Source organism: Cervus elaphus, chromosome 24 (genome assembly GCF_910594005.1).
Source record: "Cervus elaphus chromosome 24, mCerEla1.1, whole genome shotgun sequence".
In the NCBI taxonomy this organism is placed as follows: domain Eukaryota; kingdom Metazoa; phylum Chordata; class Mammalia; order Artiodactyla; family Cervidae; genus Cervus; species Cervus elaphus.
In genome coordinates this window covers 70,144,390-70,164,853 of record NC_057838.1, presented here as the reverse complement: position 1 = coordinate 70,164,853, position 20,464 = coordinate 70,144,390, and the positions used below count along the sequence as shown (strand labels likewise).

General features: G+C 67.4%; 1 protein-coding gene across 2 annotated transcripts in view; it reads left to right on the top strand.

The window, feature by feature from the left end:
* Nucleotides 1-13,514, top strand: part of EEFSEC (eukaryotic elongation factor, selenocysteine-tRNA specific) — a 113,982-nt gene extending 100,468 nt beyond the window's left edge. Inside the window, exon 7 of one of the 2 annotated variants that reach the window (XM_043885511.1) lies at nucleotides 13,129-13,514. In XM_043885511.1, the coding sequence (XP_043741446.1) occupies nucleotides 13,129-13,316 (188 nt within the window). In that variant the 3' untranslated portion in view covers nucleotides 13,317-13,514. The remainder of the gene's footprint in view (nucleotides 1-13,128) is intronic. The other variant, XM_043885512.1, reaches the window with a different exon arrangement.
* Nucleotides 13,515-20,464: the final 6,950 nt, after the last annotated feature.

Below are 20,464 nucleotides of genomic sequence, written 5' to 3'. Positions count from 1 at the left end.
TGCAGGTGCGAGGGAGATGCTCCTACTCGACGGGAATCAGGCCCGGGAGTCAGACTTCATGTGATGTAGTTTATGTAGAATTTACTGATGAAAGCCTGGAACGGTCTGAACTGCAGGAAACCTGTCTCTGGGCTGGGTTTGGCCATTGCGACGCGTGACTCCTGCTTGAACCTCAGGACCGACGCGGGGGCATCAGGGCCGCCTGTCCGCGGTGAGCTGTAGTGCAGGAGCCGCGCCCTGTGGGGCCGTGGACACGGCCCCCTGAGACCTTGAAGCAGGACGGGCTTGCGGGGTGGCCCCTCCCCGTGACACCCGAGGAGCTTCCCCCAAAGTCCGGGGGCTCACAGTTGAAGGGCCCGCGTTGACAAAACTGCGCCTTCCAAAGGGCCGCATCTGTCTGGAAGGCCGAGGCCCTCCCTGCGCAGGTGGTGAGGGTGGAGGACGTTGCCGGCGGTGACGAGGGCCCCCCATCCAGCTCCGCATCGCTGGCACCCGGTGACCCTCCCCGGATTCCAGGTGGTACCTCCGAGGGACCCAGAGCCTGGCCGTGGGGTCAGCCCGGGGTGGGGGCCTGGGGGCACCAGAGGCAGGTGTCGACTGGATTCACGTTCTAAGCACCCCCTGGACGATGGTCTAAGCAGGCGGAGGGACGGGGGAAGGCGGAGGCCGCCGCGGCACAGGTGACCGTGTGCGGAAAGTGGAAACTCACACTGGTGCCAGGGGGTGGGGGGGCCTGGCGTCCTGGTCACGGGTGTGGCCGTGTCCCCGCAGGCTTCACACAACGGGCCTCTGGGCTGCGCCGGCCCTCTGGGTTTGAAATAAAACTGTTTTCTTTCCTGTAAGATGCGCCCTCCCCACGCACACCACCCCAGACACCGCGTCCCACCTGCACACACTGCCTGGAGCGGATCCTCGGGCACCCTCAGGAGCCTGTGCTTGGGACAGGCCCGCCTTTATGAAGCACTGCCGGCTGCGTGTGAGCCGGTTCCCAGCCCGGCTAGCCCGGGAGGCAGGAAGCAGGGCTCCCGCAGAGAGCAAGGGCCCGCGGTGTCAGACCCGCCCTGAAATCCTGCTGGGATTTTAGCCTTCCTGAACCTCGGTTTCCTCATCTGTGAGATGGGTCTTTTGTGAGGGTTTTTTTCTTCCCAACTTTTTTTTTTTTTCCTACTTTTTAAAATAACTTGATCCTCAGGGGAAAGTGGAAAGAAAAGCGTCCTGAACACTCATGCTCCTCAGATTTCACGCCTGTGGCGCGAGCTGAGTCGCCCTGTCCACCCCCGCCCCCCGTGCACCCAGGGCCCCTGGAAGGGCCCCTCCCGGGAGCAGGAGCCAGCAGGATGGTGCCCGGCCTGGAGCGTCACGTCCCCGGAGGAGCCCGGGGCTCCCGGGGGAGCCAGTCCCCCCACGTGGAGGGCCGTGGCCGGAGCAGGCGGGGGCAGTGTGGCCGACGTCTGACGTCGCCTTTGAAAGGATTCGGAACACGAAGTTGCACACAGCAGCATCGCCCGACCGCGTGAAAGGGAAGTCCTGCAGAGAAGAGAGAAGGAGCCGAGTGAGGACGTTGCCGCGGGAGACGGGGGCGGCTCTGGTCCTCTCTGCTTTCCTCTGGTACGCGGCGTTCACTGAACGAGCCTGGTGGGTGCGTCTGCGACTCTGGGCCAAAGACACGGAGACCACCCACCCAGCTCAGACGCCTGCACCGAGCCCGGACCTGGGCCACCCTCAGCATGTTCCCAGGGTTCCCAGGGGGAGGCAGCCCCTGCCGCCCCCGGGCCCCACCATCGAGAGGCTGGGGAGGCAGTGAGGGTCGCGGGCTCCTCCCGCCTGGAAGGATGAGTAACCCTTTGCTGGACCGAGGGCAGGGCCCATGGGCCCCAAGCCCCACCTCTAGGGCAGCGTCATCAGGGACGGCGGGCAGGCGGCCCTGGCTGCTGGGCAGTGCAGGGGCCAGGGGCTCGGTGAGAACCTTGGGAGGGAAGTGGGCGCACTCCAGAAGGGTGCCCCTGCGCGTCTGAGCAGAGGTGGCCAGGGTTTGCGGGGTGTGGGGTGGTGCTCAGGGAGGCTGCACACCCCCCGGGGAGCCCCCGTGACCTCCTGGCGGGCTGGAGAGCCTCTGCCCGAGGCCCAGGCAAGCCCCACCCGGCCAAACCCGGCTGCATTAGGGCAGCGGCCCTGCTGTGGAGGATCCCCGGGCGGTCAGCAGCCTCCCACCAGGCCCTGTCCCCGGCCAGCCGAGGAGACTCCAGAAAGCGGCCTGGCAGGGAGAAAAGAGGGCTGCAGGCAGGCAAGGGGGGAGCGCTGAGGCTCCAGAAAAACCCCGTGAAGGGAAACAAACCATCCCTCCCTGGCGCCTCGCCCGCAGGCCTGTGGGGCTCTGGCTCCGTCTGTGGGGACGGCAGCTCAGGGGCCCGTCCCGAGCCAGCCCCACACCCCCCTCTCCGGAGCATCCTGACCGGGGGGATGTGTCACAGAGCGCGGAGCCCTTGAGGTGCCTCTTCTCCCAGAAGAATGGCCCGCCTCCTACCTCTTTGGCCGGTGAAGCACTTCTAAGCAATTGTAAACATTATATGAACCCCATCGAAGAACTGTTACAACAATGTTTATACCCAGTATTTGAAACAAAGACAATGATATTATAAATAATTGTAGATGATGAAGATAGGCAAGAAAAAATAACATCATTAAAAGAATTTTACAAGACGGACCGTTCACAAAGATGGATGGAGTAACACAATACGGTAAAAATATCTGCAATTAACATAAACATGGCCCCATGGACAGAAACCATCTGCTGGCCCCGCGCCCGGCCGGGTCCCTGGTCACCCCGCGGGCCGTGCCGGGGCTCCTGTGCCCAGCAGGCCGGGGCCGCTTGGGAGGCCATCCAGCAGCGCGAGAGCCGGGGCTGAGGGCTGTCCTCTCCCCGTCCTGCCCCAGCCAGGGCCAGCCCCTCCGTGTCCCCACAGCGCCCGATGCTTCCTCCCAGCTGCTAGATGCAGAGCTGTGTCCCTGGGGGTCGGGGACGTGTCCGTGGCCTCTGGGGTCACTCAGGCAGCGTGTGGTCGCAGCGTCACAGGCTGGGGCAGCAGCCCGCTCCCTCCTCATCCACAGCGGACGGATGGCGCCCAGCAGAGTGGACCCCCACACCCTTTGGCCTTTAACCAGTGTTTGATGTGCTAAAAAAAAGTTTATTTTTAACCCTGGAAAATCTTTGGCCACAAAGAAGAAAAGAGACACCCCCGAAACCAGCGAGATCAGAAGAGACTCCCCCAAAACCAGCAAGATCAGAAGAGACTCCCCCGAAACCAGTGAGATGCTCGAGCCCTGCCCCAGCCCGACCGGGAGCCCCCCGCCCGCGCACCCCTGCACCCCCTCCTGCGGCCGCGTCCCTGGCACAGGCGTGTTGCCGCGGTTTCTGTGGCTCCAGCCTGGGTCTCGCAGGAGGGACCCTCGTGATGCTGCGTCCCTGAGGGGTCCCCACCGACCCACCCGCCCGCCACCCATCTGAGCTCAGGTGGGCATTTCCCGGGTTCGCCTCACGGAGGACGCAGTCGGTGGGCTCCGGAGCTGCGTCCTCAGCCTGGCCTCTTGGAGGCCCAGCTCGGCCCTGTGTCAGGCTGTACGGGAAGACCAGGGCGGGGGGCAAAGGGACACCCCACCGTTTAAGCAGAGACTGGACTGCTGTTTGCTACACCCCATCTCTGCCGCAGCCCCTGCCCGTCTGTAACGGGGGTCAGAGCACCTTGGGTCCTGGGAGCAGAGGAACGCAGGGCTCTCGTGGGGGAAGTGCCGTCTCCATGTGACCCGGCCCGTGATGAAGGGCTCAGCCCCAAGCAGGGGGGTCGACCGGGCCTCCGTCCACGAGCTCAGGACGGAGCTGCCGCCAGAGCCAGCAGGGCTGCTTTGGGCACCCTGGCTGCGTGCCCCGAGGCTGGGCCGCCCGTCTCTTCCCCTGACCAGGCTCCCCCTGCTTTCCGGACCTGAAGGACAAGTCTGGCAGCCTTTGGCCTCCTGGTGGCCCTGGTCTGACCTTGAGGGAACCGTCCTCCCCGCAGCCAACTGGGGGTCGGGGCCTTGCCTGCCAAGGGCAGAGCCTACAGCCACCGGCAGGCTTGTGGCTCGGGAGGAGGGTGCGGGCCTGACCACCGCCTGGACCCAGGCTCAGAGTCCTCTCCCCACAGCCCCAGGCCCAGCCGGCAGCCCCCAGCCGGCAGGAGCTGTGCGGGCCGGAGGTCCGCCTGGAGTCTGAGCGTGTGCGTCCGCCAGTGTGTGCCCGTGTGAGTCCACGCTCCTGTGAGAGTCTGTTCCCATGAGTGTGAGTGTGCCCATGAGTGTGAGTGTGTGCCCGTGTGAGTCTGAGTGTGTGCCCGTGTGAGTCTGAGTGTGTGCCCGTGAGTGTGAGTGTGTCCGTGTGAGTCTCTGCCTGTGAATGTGAGTCGGTGCCCATGAGTGTGTCTGTGCCCATGTGAGTGAGAGTCTGTGCCCGTGAGTGTGAGTGTGTGTCCGTGAGTGTGAGTGTGTGCCCGTGAGTGAGAGTCTGTGCCTGTGAGTGAGAGTCTGTGCCTGTGAGTGTGTGTCTGTGTCTGTGAGTGTGAGTCTGTGCCCGTGTGAGTGAGAGTCTGTGCCCGTGAGTGTGAGTCTGTGTCCGTGAGTGTGAGTCTGTGCCCGTGTGAGTGTGAGTGTGTGCCCGTGTGAGTGAGAGTCTGTGCCCGTGAGTGAGAGTCTGTGCCTGTGAGTGTGAGTGTGTGTCCGTGAGTGTGAGTGTGTGCCCGTGTGAGTGAGAGTCTGTGTCCGTGAGTGTGAGTCTGTGCCCGTGAGTGTGAGTCTGTGCCCGTGTGAGTGAGAGCCTGTGCCTGTGAGTGAGAGTCTGTGCCCGTGAGTGTGTGTCTGTGTCCGTGAGTGTGAGTCTGTGCCCGTGTGAGTGAGAGTCTGTGCCCGTGAGTGAGAGTCTGTGCCCGTGAGTGTGAGTCTGTGCCCGTGTGAGTGTGTCTGTGTCCGTGAGTGTGAGTCTGTGTCCATGAGTGAGAGTCTCTGCCCCTGCGTGTGAGTCTGTGCCCGTGTGTATCTGTGCCCGTGTGAGTGTGTCTGTGTCCGTGAGTGTGAGTCTGTGCCCGTGTGAGTGAGAGTCTCTGCCCGTGAGTGTGAGTCTGTGTCCGTGAGTGTGAGTCTGTGCCCGTGTGAGTGTGTCTGTGTCCGTGAGTGTGAGTCTGTGCCCGTGTGAGTGTGTCTGTGTCCGTGAGTGTGAGTCTGTGTCCGTGAGTGTGAGTCTGTGCCCGTGTGAGTGAGAGTCTCTGCCCGTGAGTGTGAGTCTGTGTCCGTGAGTGTGAGTCTGTGCCCGTGTGAGTGTGTCTGTGCCCGTGTGAGTGTGTCTGTGTCCGTGAGTGTGAGTCTGTGCCTGTGTGAGTGAGAGTCTCTGCCCGTGAGTGTGAGTCTGTGTCCGTGAGTGTGAGTCTGTGCCCGTGTGAGTGAGAGTCTCTGCCCGTGAGTGTGAGTCTGTGTCCGTGAGTGTGAGTCTGTGCCTGTGTGAGTGTGTCTGTGTCCGTGAGTGCACTCATGTGTGTGTTGTTTTTTCATAGAAGGGGGGTGACTGAGAGGCCAGCTTCCTGACAGGGCAGTTGTAAAACATTCATAAAACTTTTATTAGACTTGCCACCCTTCCAGATAAATATTTTTCGATTTTATGGGCTTGTTTTAGGGCCCTAAGCTTAATCATGGCTTTGTAGCTGCTTTAAAAAAAAATTAATTATCGTTTTGGCAAAGGGAGCCCCCGCCCCCACCCCCCAAAGACGGCCGCTCTCTGCACTCATGAATTCCTGCCTCTCGACTCTCGCCCTCTCCCCGCGCACCCTCGCAGCGCGCTGGGGTGAGCCTGGATGCGGAGAAGGGGGGAGAGGAGCTCGCTCCTGTCCCCATCGCCGCCCCGGCCTCGTGGGAGGGCGGTCGGTCCGGCCCACGGCGCCCACGGTGGGACGGGCTCGGGGTCCCACGGGGCACCTGCCGCCCGCCCGGCCCCCGGCTCCTTCCTGCCCCTCGCGGGCCCCCCAGCTCTCTGCTGTAGCTCCGTCCTCCCCACGGCAGCGATAGCTATGTGCCCTGCAGAGGGGTCCACGCACGCCGTGTGCACGCCGAGGGCGAGCCCGGCTCTGTGTGCGGTCACGCGTGCCCGGCGGGCCCCGGCGGGGCTGATGGGGTGTGCCTGTCTGTGCTCCGCGCTGTGTAGACCGCACTTGCTGTTGGGCGCTCTCCTGAGTGCTCCGCATCCCGTGAGCTCCCGTGGACCTCGTGACTGCCCTGCTGGGGTGAGGAGACGGGGCACAGAGGGGCGGGGACCCCCTCTGCGGCCACACGGCTGACCCAGCACGGCCGGGCCCTTGGCCGCCGCTGTCGATTGCGAGGGGGCCCCACGGGCAAGCCTGTGCCCCCCGGGTGCCGTGCCTGCATCAAGCCCTGCGTGGGGGGGGCGCGGCCGGCCCCGAGCCCGGACACAGGCCAAGGCTGTCCCAGCACCTTGCGCCTCCGGTCACCAACGCGGTGCATCCCGGGGCGCGCTGGTGACAGAAACGGGCGGCGCCGAGGCCCAGTGCGGCCGTGGGGCCAGCCCTCACGCTCTTTGAGACCGACTGGAAATGCAGACTCGCGTGTCCAGGGCCCTGGGTTTGAAGGTGGCTGAGTCATCCAAGTAGTTCAGAGATGCCGTGAAGGCGGTCTGCTCCCTGGCTGCCGTTTTTCTTTCCTGTCTCTGATGAGAACACGAGCCCCAGGAAGGCGCCCCAGACGCCTCTGCACAGACGGGGCCACTGCGCCCGGCCAGGGTAGGAGCCTTCTCGGAGGCGGCGGCACTGAGCTTCACTTGAAGGAGGCGGGGAGACGGCCTGGGGAGGGCCGTTCCCGGCGAAGGAGCTCTGGCTCTGCTGCCCAGAATATGGGGCTCGAGGGGACGCTGGGTGGGGCGCGGGCGCCTTCTGAGTGGCAGGATCAGAGGTGACTGGGGGTCCTGGCTCCAGGAGGAAGGGCTGACCCAGGGCGGAGGAGCGGAGAGAGGAACAGAGATCAGGCCAGATGCGGTGACCAGGTGACGTGCGGGCAGGGGAGCCAGGACGTGCTGAGAGTCAGGGGTCACCGCCCGTGCCCAGCTCATGCAGCAGACGGCTGTCAGAGCCGTGCCATGGGGATGTGCTGACCGTGCCACCAGCCTTGGGGGGCACGCTGGGGCGCCCGGGGTGAGGGCTGGTCCCCCCAACACCTGCCTGCCCTGGGCCCACTAGAGCTGGCCAGCCCGCTCTGCCCCGGCCAGGGAGGCTGGGCCCCGGGGCCCCTGCTGTCCGGGCGGGAGTGTGGATGGACCCAGCTGTCACCCCCGAGCCCCCGGGGCAGTCGGGACTGCAGCAGCGGCGCCCGCCCGCCCACGTTGGAGCCGGGGCCGGGGCGCGATCAGGCCGCCACACGTGGGCCCTGGAGCCGACCACACCAGCCTCTGTGCCCCTTTGTTACCCCAGACGAGGCTTTTTCCCGACTTGTAAAAATGACAGTTTTGATACGGGGAATTTTTTTTTTTTTTTTTTAAGAAAAGCAATATGAAGAAGACTTTTATTGTCAATAAGCTCTACCTTTTAAACCAGTTATCACAGTTTCTGCTTTAGGTATTTTAATTGAAGATTAACTGCTGTTAGTGGACGCGTTTAGGGAGTGAGAGTCGAGTGTCCAGATTCACCTTTCTCGCCGGTGGGGACCGTGTTGGTGGGGCCACCGGGTCCCGGGCCCACACCCGCCAGCCTCAGGGGGCTGTGGGTGGAGGAGGCCCCCGCAGGAGGGTCTGTGAGCAGCGTGGGCTCCTCGAGGCAGGGCCGGCGGGTGTGTACCCCCAGCTGGCTCGTCCCGACCCAGGAGCCCCCAGCTCAGAGCCGGGGGAGGCCAGCGCGGCCGCCAGGAGCTGACCAGCGCGTCCGCAGCAGTGGGCCTGCGTCCGGGGCCCCCCCTGGAGGCGTGCGCGTGTGTGTGCGTGTTCTCTGCAGACCAGCCCGCCTCAGGACGGCTGTGTGTGTTGGGGGTAGGGGTGTGTGGGCAGGGGTAATGGGGGCTGTGCTGGGATGGGGGTCAAGGCGGGGGCCTGGCAGAGGTGCGGAAGGGCCTGGCAGGGGCGAAGCCGCGGGCGTGGGCGCACAGGTGTGCAGGAGACGGCTGGCACGGCCGGGCTGGAGAACTTGGACGCCAGCCTGAGGAGCGGCTGAGGATTTCTGAGGGGGGTGCTCGGGTCTTTGTCCTGGAAGGATCTCTGGCTGCCGACCGAAGGGCAGATCAGAGAAGGAGCTGGCCTGAGAGCCTGGAGGCTTGTGCCAGGAGGCCGGTCCCGGGCCTGCTCCGCCCCTGCGCTGGGGTGCCCACCGCCGTGGCAGGGTCCAAGGCCCGCCGGGGGCTCCGGGCTGCAGCCCGGGAACAGCCCTGTCACGCCTGCCCTGGCCCAGGGGGGCGGGCGCCGTCGCTGGTGCCGGGGGGTCCCCGGGCGCGACGCAGCCCCGCACCAGCTCTGCCTGTTCCAGGCGACCTCGGGTGCCTCTGCCCAGGCCGCCCCATGACCCACCCTCTGTCTGATGCTCACAACCAAGTCATTTCCTATTTCAGCATGGTTTTCTTTTTCACTTTTAAACAAAGTCCTTCCTTCCGCACGGCACCCTGCTTTCCCTCCCCACACACCCCCGGTCCCAAAGCCTTAGCTGCATTGTAATTTCAATTTACACAGTGTGGGGAGGATTTCTGCAAAGGGTCCTTTTTTGTTTTTGAAGAATTCATCATTGCTGCTAAGAAGCTTAATATAAATTAAAGGAGGAATTAGGCAACATTAAGACATCAAAATAGGGGTGCGGGCGCCCACTGCCTCGCCTCCGCCCATCAAAGGGCCTCGTGGACCCGGCGAGTGCGGGAGCCTCCGCTCCCGGACGGGCCTGTCGCCGCCGCCTCCCGGATTCCCTTTGTCGCAGGGACAGCGGAGCTCACGTCTGATAAAAGCTTAATCACCTTATCTTTTTAAAGCAAATTGCATCTTTGTTTACATACGGGGTCCATAGCAGGAAGGGAAAGGAGGGAAACCAGGCCCCCTCCGCCCAGCCCGCCACGCTCGAGGCTGGGAGCGCACGTGAGCAGCCCGGCCTCCTGGAGGAGGCGTCCAGAGTCTCCATCCCCCCGAGTCGGGGTTCGGCAGGAGGGGAGCCGGGGGTGCCAGCCCTCAGGCGGCTCGGCCCTGCCCACCCGCCCCGCGCCAAGCTCACTTGCCTCCCACACTCCACCGCACTCCTTGGCCCAGGTCAGCCCCGGCCCAGTCTGAGCAGCCTCAGCCACACCCGCCCCGTCCAGAGTGGGGCTCCGGCTGAGCTCAAGGTCCCTGTGTCCCTCTGAGCTCCCGTCACCCCACGGTGTGACCCCCACAAAACCCCCCACCCCGGCCCCAGCGTCTCAGCTCTGCCCAGAGCTGCTTACCCCAGGAATGGCTGGAATGGCTGGACTTGGGCCGGCCAAGGGGGGCCACCGAGGGGGCCGGTGACCCCCAGCCCCTTGCAGGGCTCGGTTCCCACTGGAGGGTGCAGGCCGCCCACCAGCGTGGAGGCTCCTCTCCCGGGCTGGCCCCTGACATGAAAGCCACGCCAGCAGCTGGAGGCAGTTTGGCGGCTTTGATGGCCGTGTCGGGGCGGCACCCACGGCCCGGCCTTGGGAAACAGCACGGCCACATTCTTCCCTGATTACCGAGCCCAGCCCGGCCAGCGGCCTCCAGCCCATTGTGCCTTTGTGTGGGGCTGGCGCTCGGTGAGAAAGGCCAGCCTGGCCCTGGGAGAGTGTCCCCAGGGGAGGCCGCGGGGAGCAGCATTGCCCCCAGGGTCACACCCGCCGCCCCCAGGCCGCCGGGGCCGCTGGTCAGGGGTGGGGCAGGCCGGCCGGGCTCTGAGAGTCCCCAGGTTTAGGGATAAGGGGGAGGGTCACCCTGAACTCAGGGGGTCCCCAGGTTTAGGAAGAAGGGGCAGGGACGCCCTGAACCCGGGGGGTCCCAGGTTTAGGAAGAAGGGGCAGGGATGCCCTGAGCCCGGGGGGTCCCAGGCTTAGGAAGAAGGGGCAGGGTCACCCTGAGCCCAGGGGGTCCCAGGTTGAGGAAGAAGACACAGGGTCACCCTGAGCCCAGGGGGTCCCAGGTTGAGGGAGAAGGGGCAGGGATGCCCTGAACCCAGGGGGTCCCCAGGTTTAGGAAGAAGGGGCGGGGGCGCCCTGAGCCCGGGGGCTCCCAGGCTTAGGAAGAAGGGGCAGGGGCGCCCTGAGCCCGGGGGGTCCCAGGTTGAGGGAGAAGGGGCAGGGATGCCCTGAACCCAGGGGGTCCCCAGGCTTAGGATGAAGGGGCGGGGGCGCCCTGAGCCCGGGGGGTCCCAGGCTTAGGAAGAAGGGGCGGGGGCTCCCTGAGCCCGGGGGGTCCCAGGCTTAGGAAAAAGGGGCGGGGGCGCCCTGAGCCCGTGGGCTCCCAGGCTTAGGAAGAAGGGGCAGGGGCGCCCTGAGCCCGGGGGGTCCCAGGCTTAGGAAGAAGGGGCGGGGGCGCCCTGAGCCCGGGGGGTCCCAGGCTTAGGAAGAAGGGGCGGGGGCACCCTGAGCCCGGGGGGTCCCAGGCTTAGGAAGAAGGGGCGGGGGCACCCTGAGCCCGGGGGGTCCCAGGCTTAGGAAGAAGGGGCGGGGGCGCCCTGAACCCTGGTCCGGGAGCTGCGTGAGCCTGGAACCTGGCGGCCCTCCCTGCTGCCCCCACCGGCCCGGGTCACGGTCAGGGCCCCTTGCCCCGTGGGCAGCGTTTCCCACTGGGTGGTCCCCTGGTCTGTGCACCCAGGCGGGACCCCACTCACCCTCCGTTTTCATCTGACACACCCGCTTGCACCCGCAGGCCAGACCCCTGTCCCCGCCCTTGCCCCCGACAGGCCACTGGGGAGCTCCTGCCCCTTCTCAGACCCGAGCTCTGAGGACGCACCCCCCCCCCCCCGCCCCGTGTCCCCAGGCCAGGAGGACTGTGTGCAGGCTTCCAGGTGATCACCGACGCCATGGCCTGCCCTCAGTCCACGCCACTGGCCACTCGGCCGCAGGAAAGGCCCCCGCGAAACAAGGCGGCTCCGGAAGCATTGCCAGGACCCCAACAGCCAGCTGCCTCCGCGGACCATCTCTGCTGGTCGGCATCCTGGCCTTGGGTCCAGGCCGCCCCGTAGCGGAGCAGAGGGAAGCAGGGCCGGTGTCTCAGGACGGCAGATAGACAGCACGTCCTCGCCCGCGTCCGGTGGACTCGCGGCCACGCCGCTCCGGTCGGCACGAGGTCTGTGCCGTGTGTAACGAGAGCCCTCGCGGCGAGATGGCCCGCAGATTGGGCCGCGCCTGTCTCCCCGCCGGGCGCGGACCCAGGAGCCCCCGCCCCTGCAGCCATCAGACCTCGCGGCACCAGAGGGCCGGGGCGCCCGTGCCATCTGCCAGGGTCTGTGCCAGCCCCCGCCCTGCAGGAGGAGCCCAGAGGCAGAGGGCACCTGCCGGCCTGGCGCCTGCAGGAGGGCTGGCCCGGGGCCCTTCCCACGCCCCGTGCCCTGGCCCAGGGCCTGTGGTTCCACAACCCGCTGCCCAGCGGGAGCCTGGCTCCCCGGGGCAGCGGGCCCCTCGGCCACCCCATCCCGGAGCCTCGTCAGCTGAGCGCCCGGCCCCCCGGGGGATGCAGGCTGAGGTGGGCAGTGGAGAGGCGGACGGAGCCCTGTGCAGGAGCAGGGCCGCCCTGACCGAGTCTGTGGTCGTCCCCGTCCAGGTGCCTGCAGCTGCAGGGCTGGGCACCGCTGCTCCTTGGGCGGGTCCACTGCGGCACCGTTTCCCACAGTCGGTCTCGGGTGGACGCCCCCAGCTCCCAGTGATGGGCTGGGGGCGGCAGCCTGCATTCAGCCCCAGATGTGGCCCAGAGTTCACACCCCCCCCAGCCCAGCCCCCTCAGACCCCGCTCCCCACGGGCATGCGGGGGGCATGGGGCACAGGGGTCCTCCTGGTGTGACGCAGGTGGGCGCTCCTGCTGGCTCCGCCCCTCAGGGAGCCAGCCAGTGCCCGGGCGGGGCGGGGAGGACCCCGCCTGGACAACCAGCCAGGGGCTGTGGCCGATGGAGGCCCTCGGTGTGTGTCAGGAGCTAGCACCGTCCTGGGGCACGCGGCCTGCCGGGACCCTCGCTGCCCAGAGGGGCGGGCACAGCTCCTCCCACAGGCCCCCGGCAGGGTCACGGAGCTCACAGGAGGGAGCGACCGGCCTGGGGTGCCCGCTGGTGCGGGGCTGGCCCGAGCCTCGGCCGGCCCCCCCAGGGCTCTCGGTAGGGTGGCCCCTGCCCGTGGCCCACGAAGAGGCTGCCTCCTGCTGCCCCCAGGCAGGCTCCTCGTAAAGACAAGCCCTGCAGAAAGGGGCCCTGGCGCTGGGGAGGGCAGGGCGTCCGTGCCAAGGAACAGCGTCGGCCGTCGTGAGCGTGGTGAGGGTCCAGGGCTGGCCTCGGGGACAGAGAGCAGTGGGCGGCGGGGCACCAGCAGGAAGTGAGCTCTGCCGTCGCTCAGCCAGCAGGGGAGACAGAGGGTCTGCACCCGGCATGGGTGCTTAGAGGAACCAGGGAGCAATGAGGGCCACCCCACTCGGCCTGCAGTCGGGGGACAGCGTCGGCCAGCACCCAGGGAGGGAGCGCCAGCCGGAGCTCCATGGCCCCTCCTTCCGCCCTCCAATCCATCGGGGTCCTGGGGCAGAACCCTGATGCCGCCCGCAGAGTCACCGCGGGCGCGCCCTGGGTGGGAGAGTGTCTCTCAGGTCTCGGGTGATAGTCAGCGTGAGTGCCCGGGGCAGTGGGCCATTCATGGCAGGAGAGGACACGGCCAGCGAGCGCAGGGCTGCCCCAGGGGCGTGGGTGCAGGGTGGGCGCTGGCAGTGGGCTGGGAGCTGGTGGGAGCCTCACTGAGCCCCAGGCCAGAGGGGCTGGTGGCCTGACCAGCATGGGGGGGTGCAGGGTCGCAGGAGGGGCGGGCCCGGCCAGTGCTGGGGTCCTGGCTCCATCGGGGGGTGGGATCACTGCAGAGTCGGGGACCCAGTGGAGTGACGGGCTCCCCCTCTGTGCCTCGCAGGTGGCCTGAGCCCCGAGTCCAAGAGGATCCTGACGTCCGCCCTCAAGAAGCGGGGCCGTGCCGGCCGGGGCGAGGCGGCCAAGCCGGAGGAGGCAGAGCGGCCGGAGCCCGCCCAACCCGTGGGCCTCAGCCTGTCCTTTAAGCGCTACGTCTTCGACGCCCACAGGCGCATGGTCCAGTCTCCCTGAGTGCCTGCCGGCCCCCCCTGACCCGGCTAGGCCGCAGTGCCAGATGTGCCTCTGCCTCTGGGCGCCCCCCGGAGGCCCTGGACGGGCTCTGTGCCCACACCCCTGTGCTTCTCGCCGGAAGAGCCATGTCGAAAGGGTCAAGGGGTCCCAGGCTGCCCAGTTGGCAGCTGCAAATAAACGCCCGTGGTGCCCACCTGCTGTGCTGGTCCCTCTGCTTTCACGGGTGCCCCTTCCCTCCCAGGGCGAACGTCAGAGGAACCGCCAAGGCTCCTGATGGGTCTGGGGCCGCGGGAGGGGCCCAGTGGGCTGAGGGTGTCCACGAAGCGTCAGGTCCTTGGGCAGCCTGGGTGGCCCCGGGGGGTCCTGGACCTTGAGAGAGCAGCCACGTCCAGGGAGGGCACGTCCCGGAGGAGCACCCGTGGGGTATCTGGGAGCCGCAGGGGCCAGGCCAGTGCCATGGGCAGGAGGCAGGCTGGGGGCTGTCCCCACATGCCAGGACTGGGAGCTCTCAGTTAGGTGCTGAGCCCCCCAGAGCCCCCCCAGAGCCCCGCAGAGCCCCATAGAGCCCCACAGAGTCCCCTAGAGCCCCACAGAGCCCACAGAGCCCCACAGAGTCCCCCAGAGCCCCGCAGAGCCCCCCAGAGCCCCGCAGAGCCCCCAGAGCCCCTCAGAGCCCCCGCAGAGCCCCACAGAGGCCCCCAGAGCCCCGCAGAGCCCCTCAGAGCCCCTCAGAGCCCCCGCAGAGCCCCCAGAGCCCCGCTGAGCCCCTCAGAGCCCCCAGAGCCCCTCAGAGCCCCCAGAGCCCCGCTGAGCCCCCCAGAGCCCCCAGAGCCCCGCAGAGGCCCCCAGAGGCCCCGCAGAGCCCCCCAGAGCCCCGCAGAGCCCCACCCGGCCTCCTCTGCCCCCGGCAGCCCTGCCGTCCCTGTGGACACTTCACAGGGCATCCAGGCGTTTACAGACGTCTGCAGGACGGACAGATGCTGCAGCGACCCTGTGTCTGGCCTGCGGGTAGACACAGAGGCCTCGCTTTTACCCTGGTAATCGGCGCATCATGCTTTAATTTGCAGACACGGCATTAAAAGTATTACCAGGGACAGGTTGTGATCAGTGACTAGGGCCTGGTCAGCCCTGAGCCAGGGCCCTGGGAGGGCAGGGTGCCGTGGGCCTGCCGGACCCGTGCACGTGGCCATGCCAGGCGAGAGGTCAGCGTCCAGGACGGTAGCGGAGGGCCAGGCAGGCAGGGAGGGCCCAGACCCGGCCCCCACGTCCCAGTCGAGAAGCCCCCGCGGACCGTCACCGACTCCCCTGTGCCGGCCAGACTCCGGGCCCTGCTCCCATTCAGCCCCCACTGCTGCCTGCACGCATCTCCCTAGGACGGGGTCCCCAGGGGTGACTTCGGCAGAGGCCCCGCGGCCCCCAGACCGGTGCACTCCAGGGGAGCAGCGGCCCCAGGCAGGAGGTGGACTCGGGCGGGGACGCTGAGGCACAGGGCGGGGGCCCCCGGCCACGGCGTGCAGCTCCAGAGCAGTGTGCCTGCCCACGTGGCCCGCGGCCCGGGAGGAGACGCTATCAGGCTTGGCATCAGTCGAAACCCGAGCGCCCCAGCCGCGTCGGCCGGGCACAGCCTTCGAAAGGGGCGCACGGCAGGTGGGCGGGCAGCTGGGGGCGGGCACCCTGTGCTCTCGCGGTCAGTGCCCGCTTCCCGTGGCTCCGGGCACCCTCAGACCTTCTGCGTCTCAGGAAGAGGGCCCTGCAGCAGCCAGTGACATCTGCACCCGCCCCCACCTGCCGGGTGCCCTGGGAAGCAGGGGTCCAGTTTAGAAGTGGGGGCCGCCCATGCGCAGTGCAGCTGGGCTTTGCACCCAGGGTCTGGATGTCCGCAGAGTTCCCCACCCTGCCCCAGCACCTCCGCCGCGGTCTCAGAAAGAGCTGCCCGCAGGGAACGGGCCAGGAGCAGGCGTCCTGCCACAGGCTCACTCGGCGGGAGGGGCAGCCGTGATCCGCAGGCCCCCGGCTGGCTGGCGGGACTAATGCACCAGCCGGGCGATAAGGCTTATCTGGAAGCGTCTCTGGAATCGAGACTCTGATGGAAACAGGCTTCTGGGTTAATACAGTTTTGACAGATAAAGTCTCCTCAACGGGAAACCCCGGGGGCCAGGGCAGGCAAGGGGGCAGCTTCTGTCCTCGCCGGCCCCTGCCGGCTGGCGCGTGCCCAGGGGCCCATGTCTGGGGGGGTGCCCCGTCCGGGGGCCCTGCCCATCATGTCGTGGGAGTGGGGTGACGAGGCGGGTGTCAGGTCCGGTGTGCACAGGGCAACAGCGTTTCCAGGCCAGCTTGTCCCCGGGGCCTGGTGGGGTGGGCGCAGGGACTCACCACCCCATTGCACACACCCGAGCTTCCCCAAGGGGGCCCAGGCCTCCTCACAGTGGCTGGAATTTCCAGGCTCCCTTCTGGTGCTCAGGACTGTCCTTGGCCACGGCCTCCCAGCTCCGAACTCAGCCGTGTCTGTCCCCCTTGGCTGTGTGAGGCAGGGTGAGGTTGCGTCCCCCAGCCCTGGCTGGGCCCCAGGGAGCCTCCACAACAGCAGTTCTGATTAAAGAGAGCAGGGCCACTCAGCCAGCCCAGCCAGGGTAAGGGCTCGACGGCTGGGAGGCAGCCAGGCAGCGGGGTGCCAGGCGTGGGGTACCATGCCCCCTGGGGCAGCTGACCCCAGCCCTGGGCCTGCGGCAGGGCAGGGAGACGGGCGCAGCTGTCGAGGCAGTGAGAGTGTCAGCTCAGGGTTCAGAGGAGCCCCCAGCCCCCAACTTCCCACCAGCTCTGGGCACCCCTCGCCAAGCCCCAGGCCCTCCTGGGGAGCAGGGGCCTCTCGGGTTGGAAGCAGACCCCCAGGATGGGCTGGTGATGGGCCAGCAGGGGCAGGGCTGGGCAGGGGGTGGGGGGCGTGCAGGCTGAGGCCGAGTCCCCAGGGAGAGAGGGGACGGAGGGGACAGGGTTGGGAAGATGCCTGGGGCTGGTCACTGCGCGCTTACTGAGCACCTGCCCTGTGCCCCCGGCCCCCCGGGCCAGCAGGTTAGAGGTCGTGCGCCCACGGGGTGTTGCTCAACGCCGTCCCCCTGCTCCGTTATCACCAGGTCTGGTGGGGAGACAGCTCGGCAGAGAGAAACGGCCGCTTCCTGCGGCCACAGCTGGGCTACAGATAAAGGGCGGCCGGGAGCCCAGCCGACCACCCGGGCTGCCTCCCACCTGACCCCCCGGGGGCACCCACAGACTCAGCCCGGCCCCCAGCTTCCCACAGCCACCACCCAGCAGGGCACCCGCCCCCCAGCCATGGCCGCAGCCTCTGAGCCCACCCTGCAGCCTCGGGTGGCCGGGGGAGGTGAGGGTGGACCAGCCAGACACAGGACCCGGGCTTCCCCGGAGCCCCAGGCAGGCCCTGGGGGCCCAGCTTCCCCGAGGCCTCCAGCCGGGCCCCGAGCACGCCGACCCCCGCTTCAGCCCAGGGTCCCGTCCAGGCCTGTGTGGGCAGGACCTGTCTGGAGGACAGGCGGGCAGCCCAGAAGGAGGGGCCGCAGCCAGGCGGGGCAGGGGGTTCTGCAGGGCCTCTGCCCTTGGCACCAGTGGCAGACGTCCGCCCCGAGGTGGGGCCCCACAGCAGAAGGGGGGCGGGACTCCTGGACGTGCTGAGCCCAGCCCCACGGCTCCCAGATGTGGCACCCAGGGGTGGGGGGTGGGGGACGAAGCCAAACGGGAGAGGAGGGAAATCGGGGCGTGCTCTGCAGGGCCGGGGGGGCGGGGGGGCGGGTGGAGGAGATCTGGACGTGGCTGGAGATACTCAGCCAGGGTGAGTCCGGCGGAGGCAGTGGGGCCCCCCCGGGGGGCAGGCAGGGTGGGCAGACTGTTGCACAAGGGGCAGGGACTGGCCTTAATCAGATGTGGGCTTCTGGTCAGTGGCGCCTCCTGGTTCTCAGGGCTCAGGGGAGTTGGGGTGATGGGCGCTCCCACCACAATACCTGCCCGTGCGGGGGGGGCTCCAGCCGGGGACGGACTGGGGAACAGACACCCCGCTTCCTGGGCCCCCTCCTCACAGGGAAACGGAGGCAGACGGGGGTCCTCTGCCCCTCAGGGCGAGTCCCGGCGCAGAGTGGGGTCTGGGTGCGCGGGTGGACACGGGGCGGGCCGCGGCCACCCCCACCCTGTGGACGCCGGGTGGGCCGCTGATAAGGAGAGACAGTTGTCAGAGTCACAGGGCGCCGCTGATAAAGAGACAAGCATCTCCCAGCGGGCGGAGGCGCTGGGAGGGGAACCCCCGGGGGTGCCCACAGCTCGGGTGGAAACACTGAGGCTGTCGGGCCGGCAGGGCGCCCCCCACCCGCCCCCGGCTGGAAACCCTCACAGCAAAGCCAGGGGCCAGGCCTGGACAGGGGCGGCCAGCCTGAGGGGCCCACAGGCACTAGTGTGGACGTTGGCGGCTCCCGAGGCCACCCTGGGGGCAGGGCTGAGCCGGGACCCAGGCCCACCCTTGAGGCTGCAGCTCAGAGGCCCCCGGGGTGCTGGGAACAGGGAGCTACAGAGACGGTGAGAAACGAACAGAGCAAAATAGCAGGAGAGAAAGAGAGATAGACCCCAGGGGAGACAGCGGGGCGGACTCTGAGAGACACGCAGCGGGCCAGGGCACCCTGAGAGCTGAGTGCACCCCGGGGAGGGCCCCAGAGACGGTGGGGGGTGTGGGGCCTGGGGCCCTGCTCCGATTGGCCGGGGCTGACTGCAGAGGCAGCCGGTAATTGATTCCCTGGGAGGACGGGGATCATTTCCATGCAGAGAATTAAGATTTTCTTCCAAGATGGAAATAAAGATTAATTTGCAATTTCCTTCCTCACTGCACACAGAAGAGCGGCTCTGCTGGAGGCGGGCTTAAGCGGGCAGGTGGGCCGGAGCGGGGCGGGCGGGGGGCGGCCTCCCCGGGGAGAGCAGCCTCCCATCAGGGCCCCGAGGGGAAGCCTGTCCCCCGAGGGCTCCGGGCTCTGGGCCCCTTACTCATGGCACCCCCACCTCCCGGCTTCCACTAGGCGCGCCAGGCGCACCAGCCAAACCCAGGCCAGGACCCAGACCGGGCCCCCCGGAGAGAAACGCTGGGTCCCCACGGCCTCCAGCTCTGCACCCTCCACTGGGGCCCAGGGGCAGAAAATGGCAGCCCGGGCACAGACACCAAGGACACCACACCCAGGTTCCCGAGCTGGGCATCCCAGGCTTGTCCCCGACCAGCAGGGCACAGGGGGCCACACCACGCCCTCCGGCCTGTCCAGGCCCGCTCCCTGCCTGCACAACTGCTGAGTGAGCCCAGTCTGCCTGGGCCGAGGCCCGCCCATAGCTGGGCCCCATGACCCCAGGGCCCCCGTGAGTGGCCCCAGCACAGGCCAGGGGCTGGAGGTCTCGTCCGCGTCTCTGCGGTCCCCTGGGCAGTACCCCTGGGGGCACCGAGAATCTGACCTTGGGCTCTCAGCCAAATGCAGCTCTGAGTCCTGCTGCGCTCGCCTCCACTCCCTGCCCACCCTGCGCTGCCTGGCGGCCCGCTGAGGGCCCCACGCCCCGGGGTGTGAGCAGCCTGGAGCCGGTCCACCGTGGGCCCTGCGCCCCAGGGTGTGAGCCGCCGGAGCTGGCCTCCGCGCCTTGTGCCAGCCTCTCCTGACGGTGACCTCTGCATGACCTCCTCCAACACACGAGAGGCGGGAGGAGCAGCTTTACGAGCGGGAGGCGGGCGCATTCCTCCCGGGTGCAGCCCGCCAGCCTTCGCCTATCTCCCCATCACCACAGGACCAAGGGGCCGGCTGCCCCCAGAGCCCCGAGCACCCCTCCCCAGCCCACCTGTGGACACCACGTGCTCCAGAGCGGGCACGTCACCCGGCCTGCGTGCCCGGGCCCCCCGGGCCAGGCGGGGCCCACTGCCGCAGCCTCTGCTTGCACACCTCCAGACACGGGGCGATCCTCCCCCAGCCGAGACAAGCAGCCCCTCACGGGGGGACGCCGCAGGCTCCAAGTCTGCACCTGCAGCTCCCTGCCCCCAGGGCTGGCCTGCGGGGCGGCATCCCCCAGCCAGCACCTCCGAGAAGCCCACCCTGCCCTCATCCCCCCCAGACGCCTCGGCTGCCATCGGCCACTGCCTGAGGTTCTTTGCCTCATTGATTCCTTTGACCAGTAACAGGACTGAGGTCTCCTGTGTGCTGCCCGGGGCCTCGGGGCCTCTTGGAATGGCCTGCCCCCTCTGAGGGGCACCAAGAGGGCGGGGACAGCTGCTGCCCTGGCCTCAAATCTGGGAGTCCCAGTCCGGCCTCTCTCCAGGGAGAGTCAGCATCCCAGTCCTTCCTGCAGGTTCCATGGGCCGCCTGCCCCGGGGGTCACGTGGCCTGTTCCCAGACCCCATAGCCACCAGACCCTGCTTTCAACGGCACAAGCAGATGTGGGCCCCAGCAAGACGAGGGTCCGGTGGGACCTGCCCTGCTGGGGAGCAGTGAGGATGGGGGGGTGCACACAGCAGGTGCCCACCACGCGCTCCCTGGCCACCGCCGGGGGGGTCTCCTAGAAAGTGAAAGTTACTGCCCCAAAGTGGGAGCGGCGCTGACGTTTATCAGCTGATGAATCGGTAAGCAGCACGAGCTGGGTGCACCCACACACCACCCGGAATGCTGCCCCATGAGATACGGTCACCTGAAACGTTGCTCGGTGATGATAGTGGTAACAAAGGGATGCAAAGCTGATGCCATGAGGACGGGCCTTGCAAACACTGAGGAGAAAAAGCCAGACACTCAGGAAGCCGTGTTCTGTGATTCCCCACGTGCGGGCTGCCCAGAGCAGGCGACTCCGTGGAGACAGGGCGCATCCTCGGGCCAGGAGAGGGTGGGAGGGAGAGGGCGGCGATCATGGGGGACAGGGTTCTCTTCCAGGTGCTGGGCAGGATCTAATGCTGACTGTGGTGATGGGGCCAGCTCGGTGACTGCACGGAAGCACAGAATCACACGCGCGGAGTGAGCTGAGCTGTATGTGTTACATCACAGGGAAGCTGTTTTAAAAAGTAGCAATAAAGTTACCATCAGTTCAGTTCAGTTCAGTCGCTCAGTCGCGTCCGACTCTCTGCGACCCCATGAATCACATCA